The sequence below is a fragment of the Montipora foliosa genome, chromosome 5, assembly GCF_036669935.1.
Source record: "Montipora foliosa isolate CH-2021 chromosome 5, ASM3666993v2, whole genome shotgun sequence".
NCBI lineage: Eukaryota > Metazoa > Cnidaria > Anthozoa > Scleractinia > Acroporidae > Montipora > Montipora foliosa.
Window position 1 is genome coordinate 8,027,525 of NC_090873.1, and position 7,500 is coordinate 8,035,024.

A 7,500-nucleotide genomic window follows, 5' to 3' on the forward strand; every position below is an offset into this window, starting at 1 on the left:
CTCTTCCCCGATACTGTTGACTATTGGGGAATGTATCGTACCCCCCGGCAGCTCCAATTGCTTCAATTCGGTAGTCACCAGTGAACGGAACTGTCCACCGCTGTACACCGCTGACCACTGTAACTTGACTGTCATGGTCTTTGCCTCTGTAATAACTGCCAATTGAAGTTGGACCCAGTCTCCCACTTACACCAAGAGTCGTAAACACGGCCCTAAATCCTAAATAATTGAAGGAAACGAATATTACAGAAGCCAATTCCTCCTCTCTCCTCCTCAGCCCAATCCTCGCTCTCTGGTCAGTAGGAAGTTAAAGGAACGATGACTTCTAAGGCAATCAAAACACCACTTCAAAAGATAACTTTGCGATAACTCATTTTCGCGGGTGCTCCATCTTGTTCACCCATTTAGAATACGGGCAAAGTATCGTAGAACTAAATTTCCACGAACTGTTTTGAAGTAAGGGTGGAGAATGAAAAGTTCACTATTGTATGATGAAGTTGTCGTCAAGTCCTAAAGAAAATCCGTTCGCTTTTGTTGAATGATGTTGGACGATGTTGACTGCTGGGGATGGGCAAACGATTTCAACACATCATCACCATTTGATTCAACAAGCTTCACGAGAGGCCTGGTATGCAGTCCCAGGCTGCAGCCGCGGTTGTTACTATGGATACGGACTTGTAACGTCACGGAGAGATCGATCGATTGAAAGAGGAAGGGGGGGGGGGGGGGTGTAAATGGCTTCAACCTCATTCAACATTTTCGAAAACAAAAGAAATGTTGAATGGTTGTAGAAGGAAAGTTTCAAAATCGCTGTTCAACAAAATCGAACGGATGTTGAAGCTAATGTTGAAACCGTTTTCCTGGGCCTTTATTCGTAAAATTGGCTCTTACAGGCCCAGTAATACAGAAAACATTTCGCGTTCAACTAGTCGTGGCTAAAACTTTCGGGAGTTTAGGAAACCATGACGGCTACTGAGGCAATGAGCGAGGCAAGCAATTCCATTCTTGGATTAAAGAGAAACAACTCGGCGTAAGGCCCAATAATACGAGCAACATTTTTCGTGAAACTTGTCGCGCAACAATGTTGCGTTGCAAGTTGAGATGGTTTGTTGCGCGTATTACCACCTCCTTACGCAAAAAAGAATTATGTTTCTACTGTTTGCAACACAAACATTTGTTGCGCTAAGCAGGTGGCAACAAACCATCTTCACTTGCAATGCAACATTCTTGCGCGACAAGTTGCACAAAAAATGTTGCTCGTATTATTGGGCCTTATTACGCCGTGTTGTTTCTCTTTAATCCAAGAATGGAATTGCTTGCCTCGCTCATTGCCTCAGTAGTAGCCGTCATGGTTTCCTAAACTCCTGAATGTTTTAGCCGGAGGCCACGGTGACCATGGAATCCTCTTAATGATGAGGTAAGTGTAAAACAGGTCTTCAGCTTTATCCTATGTTTCGTCTGGTTGTGGAGTAACTGCAAAATACCCGGCCACAAATGTGTCCTTGTCGAGTCGCGGCATCGTTCGAAGGACGAGGATTCGTCTTTTATATACCGGATCGGAAATAATTGATGTCCATATTAAAACAAAAGAACAAAACCAATATGACAATACCTAATCGCGTATAACAATGGTTCTTTTTTCGAGCTCCATTTTAGTCCGGTATATGAAAGTCTACCAAGAACGAGGCATAACAGTACACACATACGCCATTCATATGCAAATAAATGGCCGGGCATTCTGCCGTTTAGCTAAAAGTGGAATCCAGGAACCCTTCGGTCAAATTCCTTGTTAGAAAAACCTTTAGGAGCAAGGATGAGTAGAAACGACCTTAATTGAAATTGAAATTCGTGAAGATTGCCATCTGGTGACCCACAGGCGCCCTCAACTCAGTTTGAGGAAAAGCCAACATGGCCGACAAAAATAAAAGGATTTGTATGAGAATTCAGATAAAAAAACTTAACCCCGTAGCCCGCCTAGAAAACTGAGGTAGAGCTCAGTTTTTTAAGAGTGCAGGGTTACAAGCACATTTTCGAAGGTTTTTCCTTTCGACCAAATGAAACTACAGCCTGAGGTCGCTCGCAGGGCGGCTGTATTTCGTTAATGGTGGGTCGAAATGAAAGATCAATGTTTATCGCGTTGAATCTGGAAAAAAAAAAAAACACATTGGAAGTAAGCTACCCACAACGGCTTTTGATTGAGAGTTTTTTCATATAAGGCCCTGTTTACAAGCAGCTAGGGTAACCCTACAGCTAGAGTTACCCTAGCGGGAGGGTCAAACATAGCCCGGGTTTACAAGCAAAATTTCACACGTAGGGATACCCTACCACCCGAGACAACTTTGCATGCTTGGTAACCGCCAGAATCACAAACACAATGGAAACCGCTAAAACATTGTCCCGGGTAGGCGAGTTGTCCCTAGCAGAGCGTTTACAAGGCAGCTAGGGTTACCCTAGAGCTCGGGTAACCCTAGGACTCACATAGGCTTACCCTAGCGCCAGGGTAACCCTAGCTGCCTTGTAAACAGGTCGTTGAAAAAAAGAAGAAATGTGTGACTGCTAGGGTAACGCTCCTGCTAGGGTAACCCTAGCACTAGGGTTACCCTACCTGCTTGTAAACAGGGCCTAAGTATCCCTTTCATTCTTATATCGGAATTCCCATAAAAAATCCTAATATTTTTGTGGGCCATGTTGGTTTTTCCTCACTCTGAGCTAAGAGCGCCAGCCCTGTGGTAACCGTGCTCTCTTCGTAGAATTGTTTTTGCTTTTTCATCGTATGAGACAATTTGAAACACTTCGACAGATTGCTAAACAGGATAGACGGATAGACGGATGATATGATAAAGGAATAATTTTTTTTTTCGCTTGTAAACTTGAAAATTTAAGCTTATAAATAGTAATTTGGGTTAACGAGCACATTGTCTCAGTCACCTACAAGGGAATCGCTTTCTTACATTTCATTTCATTTTATTGACATACCAGTGAAATTGACTTCAAAAGAACTTGTTAAACTTTGTTAAATCTCAAATCCTAAGCCTTTCAGCTTTGATAACGAGCCAAAGACATATATACTCGGCGGACAATGCTAGCTGCTCAACTCTCGCTTTCTTCAAAGGTAATTTTATAGCCGAGTAACCTAGAGGAAAACTTATATGGGAGAAATCCAAAAGTATTTATTGCAATAGGCAACTTTCACGATGGCGTCATTTGACTACAACTGCCAGAATTCTGTTCGTTTTTCTTTTTCTACTTAAATTTTGTATTCCCTGTTGGTAAAAAAGAACAATAGATCTAATTAGCATTAAAAAAGAAAAACCTGAAAGATTCTGGTACTTGTAGTCAAATGGCGTCATCATGTAAATGCCCTATTATTTTGCTTCGCTAAAATAAACCAAATAAACACAGCAATGCAAAACAACATTGCGACGAGGTCGACATGTGCCAATGGGAAAGACATGCAAAACAAAGCTGTCAGCAGTCGCAATAGTACTTTCATTAGACTAAACCCTACCTGAGCAGTTTCTTCCATCTCCTTGATATCCCTTTTTGCACGTGCAATTGTAAGATCCTATGATATTCGTACATGTGGCATTCATGTTGCACTCGTTATCAGACGAACACTCATCAATATCTGAAACGAAAGGAACACAAAAAAGCGAACTCGACGAATGCAATTCAAAGAAAACAACATGGCGACGAGAACAACGTGGATGTGCCCGAGAACATCACGGGATTAATGCAAAACAAAACTGTCAGCATCAGCCGCGATAATACCTGCATTAGACGTTTTGGATTTTACCTGTGCAGTTTCTTCCGTCTCCTTGATATCCACCATTGCAAGTGCAAGTGTAATTTCCCATGGTATTGATGCATGTGGCATTCACGTGACACTCTTTTTCAGATGAACACTCGTCAATGTCTGGAACCAAATGAACATAACAAAGAAAGCTCGAGGACTGAACTTTCAAAGTCTTATTCCCACCAAAACAGCATGGGGACGATTAAGAGGTCGACCTGCCAAAACATCACGTGACAAAAAGGCACCCAAGGCGTGCAAAAACAAAATTGTCAGCTTCAGTCACCATAACATCATTATTACACTGGCCCCAGTTGTTCAAAAGATGGATAGCGCTATCCACCGGATAGATCGCTATACAGTGGACAAGTATTAGTGAAGCCAATTGCGCTATCCAATGGATACTGATTTATCCGGTGGATAACGCTATTCACCTTTTGAACAACTGGGCCTGCACTTTACCTGAGCAGTTTCTTCCGTCTCCTTGATATCCTCTTTTGCAACTGCAATTGTAAGATCCTCTCGTATTCACACATATGGCATTTACGTCACAATCGTTTTCAGATGAACACTCGTCAATGTCTGGAACCAAAGAAACATAACAAAACCAACTCGAGGACTTCACTTTCAAACAAAAACAAATGGCGACGACAACAAGGTCGGTAAGTTCGAAAACATCACGCGAAAACTGTGCACAAGAAAACTGTCAGCATCAGTCAGGATAATGCCTTCAATAGATTGGACTTTACCTGAGCAGTTTCTTCCGTCTCCTCCATATCCTTTTTTGCAAGTGCAATTGTAAGATCCTATTATATTGGTACATCTGGCATTCACGTGGCACTCGTTTTCAGATGAACACTCGTCAATGTCTGGAACCAAATGAACACAAAAAAGCGAACTCGAGGACTGCACTTCCAAACTTTTATTCCAAACAAAACATCATGGCGACGACCAACAGGTCGACGTGTCAAAAGATCACGTGACAAATGGGCACGCGAGCGGTGCATAACAAAACTGTCAGCACCAGTCGCTATCATACCTTGATAAGACTGGACTTTTACCTGAGCAGTTTCTTCCATCTCCTTCATATCCCTTTTTGCATGTGCAATTGTAAGATCCTATGATATTCGTACAGGCGGCATTCACGTGGCACTCGTTTTCAGATGAACACTCGTCAATGTCTGGAACCAAATGAACATGACAAAACCAACTCGTGGACTTAACTTTCAAACAAAGCAACACGGCGACGACAACATACAAGGTCTGTGTGTGCGAAAACATCACTTGACTAACTGGCACTCAAGGTGTGCATAACAAAACTGTCAGCATGAGTCGTGGTAATACCTTCATTAGACTGGACTTTACCTGGGCAACCTCCTCCGTCTCCTCCATATCCTTTTTTGCAAGTGCAATTGTAAGATCCCATGGTATTTGTACAGGTGGCATTAACGCGACAGTTGTTTTCAGATAAACACTCGTCAATGTCTGGAACCAAATGAACATAACAAAGCGAACTCGATTTCAAAAAAGGAAACAACATGGCGATGACCAAGAGGTCGACCTGCCAAAACATCACATGACTAATGAGCACGCAAGCCGAGCAAAACAAAACTATCAGCAGCTGCGGCGATAATACCTTGATTAGACTGGACTTTACCTGAGCAATTTCTTCCATCACCTTGATATCCATTTTTGCATGTGCAATTGTAAGATCCTATGTTATTTGTACAGGTTGCATTCACGTGGCACTCGTTTTCAGATGAACACTCGTCAATGTCTGGAAACAAATGAACACAACAAAGCCAGGTCGAGGAGTGCCTTTTCAAACAAGACAACATGGCAATGACCACGAGGTCGAGGTTGCCAAACGTTCATTTGACTAATGGGCACGCAAGGCGTGCAAAACAAAACTGTCGGCATCAGTGGCGATAATAGAGAGCTTCACATTCAACGATGAGAACGACTATGAGTACAAGACTTTCTCATAGAACAAGAATGAGCGCGCGCAATTTAACGTCATTTTGGCGGGAAAAACGTGTCACCCTCGTCATTTTAGTACAAGGTTTAACAAGAATGTCGGCCTATGAAAACAAGTCACCAACACGGTAGCAGTTTGGGCATTTTTCGACAAGAGAAAGGGCTAAATTACTGGAAATAAGAATAACTGATCAAGTTACGCTGCTCAAAAACAGTAAAATGAATCGTCCGGGTTATAAATTGTCTAAGTAGTTTCGCTATTAACGAGCAGTCAAATATCGTACTCGTTCTCGTCTTCGTCCTGGAATTTAAAGGTCCCTAATATCTTCATTACACTGCACTTTACCTGAGCAGTTTCTTCCATCTCCTTGATATCCCTTTTTGCACGTGCAATTGTAAGATCCTATGGTATTCGTACAGGTGGCATCCATGTTGCACTCGTTTTCAGATGAACACTCGTCAATGTCTGGAACCAAATGAACATACCAAAGCAATATTGAGGAGGCTGTACTCCAAATAACACAACATGGCAACAACTACGAGATCGACGAGTGCCAAAAAATCACGTGACTCATGGGCACGCAAGGCGTGCAAAACACAACTGTAAGGATCATTCGCGATAATACCCTCATTAGACTGGAATTACCTGAGCAGGTTCTTCCGTCTCCTCCATATCCCTTTTTGCAAGAACAATTGTAAGATCCTCTGGTATTCGTACATGTGGCATTCACGTGGCATATGTTTTCAGATGAACACTCGTCAATGTCTAGAACCAAATGAACACAACAAGGCAAAGTCGAGGCATGCAGTCCAAACAAAACAAGATGACGACGACCACGAGGTCGATAAGTGCCAAAACAACACGTGACTAATAGGTACCATGAATGGCGTGCAAACCAAAACTGTCAACATTGGTCGTGATAATTCGTTCATTAGATTGGACTTTACCTGAGCAGTTTCTTCCGTCTCCTTCATATCCTTTTTTGCAAGTGCAATTGTAAGATCCTATGATATTGGTACATCCGGCATTCACGTCACACTCGTTTTGAGATGAACACTCATCAATATCTGAAACGAAATGAACACATAAAGGCGAACTCGACGAATGCACTTCAAAGAAAACAATAAGGCGACGAGGACAAGGTCCACGGGCGCGAAAACATCAGGTAATTAATGGGCATTTAAGACGTTCAAAATGAAACTGTCAGCATCAGTCGCGATTATACCTTCATTAGACGTTTTGGATTTTACCTGTGCAGTTTCTTCCGTCTCCTTGATATCCACTATTGCAAGTGCAAGTGTAATTTCCCATGGTATTGATACATGTGGCATTCACGTGACACTTTTCTTCAGATGAACACTCGTCAATGTCTGGAACCAAATGAACATAACAAAGCGGGCTAGAGGACTGCACTTTCAAATTATTATCTTAAACCAAAACAACATGGCGACGACCAAGAGGTCGAGGCAAAACATCACGTGACTAAAGGGCACCGAAAGCGTAGAAAACCCAAATTGTCAGCATCAGTCTAGATAATGTCTTAACTAGACGCTCCATGAGCGTACACTGGATTGCCTGTGGTACGTGTTACTCAAAAACAGAAGGGACTGAGTTGGGTGGTATTTAACTGCAGCGTTCCAGTCAATTTGTTTCAAGTCGGGGTCATTAAGACCATTCACGGGGTCACCCAGAAGTCGTGCCAGCACAGGCCCTTTGGTTCACACGTTCA

At 42.5% G+C, this 7,500-nt stretch overlaps 2 protein-coding genes across 2 annotated transcripts in view; both read right to left on the reverse strand.

The window, feature by feature from the left end:
• The window catches only part of LOC138002104 (adhesion G protein-coupled receptor E2-like), a 6,184-nt gene extending 965 nt beyond the window's left edge, over nt 1–5,219 (reverse strand). The window contains exons 1-7 of the mRNA XM_068848196.1: nt 5,138–5,219; nt 4,855–4,974; nt 4,543–4,662; nt 4,256–4,375; nt 3,797–3,916; nt 3,509–3,628; nt 1–219 (exon numbers count right to left, since the gene is read on the reverse strand). The exon at nt 1–219 is cut by the window's left edge and continues 965 nt beyond it. Coding sequence (XP_068704297.1) covers nt 1–219; nt 3,509–3,628; nt 3,797–3,916; nt 4,256–4,375; nt 4,543–4,662; nt 4,855–4,974; nt 5,138–5,219 — 901 coding nt within the window. The remainder of the gene's footprint in view (nt 220–3,508; nt 3,629–3,796; nt 3,917–4,255; nt 4,376–4,542; nt 4,663–4,854; nt 4,975–5,137) is intronic.
• Nucleotides 5,220–5,373: 154 nt separating this feature from the next.
• On the reverse strand, nt 5,374–7,149 carry LOC138002105 (adhesion G protein-coupled receptor E2-like). Its single transcript, XM_068848197.1, has 5 exons — nt 7,022–7,149; nt 6,719–6,838; nt 6,417–6,536; nt 6,117–6,236; nt 5,374–5,570 (listed from the first exon to the last, which is right to left on the reverse strand). Exons 1-5 carry the CDS (start codon nt 7,080–7,082, stop codon nt 5,374–5,376), a joined length of 618 nt encoding a protein of 205 aa, XP_068704298.1. The 5' UTR covers nt 7,083–7,149.
• Between the last annotated feature and the right edge of the window lie 351 nt (nt 7,150–7,500).

Bases quoted from the DNA above. Each gene is read 5' to 3' on its own strand.
- LOC138002105 (XM_068848197.1), bottom strand. From the start codon at position 7,082: ATGGGAAATTACACTTGCACTTGCAATAGTGGATATCAAGGAGACGGA. The intron at 6,537-6,718 runs GTAAAGTCCAAT...ATTTGGTTCTAG, and splicing joins AGACGGAAGAAACTGCTCAG to ACATTGACGAGTGTTCATCT. The intron at 6,237-6,416 runs GTAATTCCAGTC...ATTTGGTTCCAG, and splicing joins AGACGGAAGAACCTGCTCAG to ACATTGACGAGTGTTCATCT.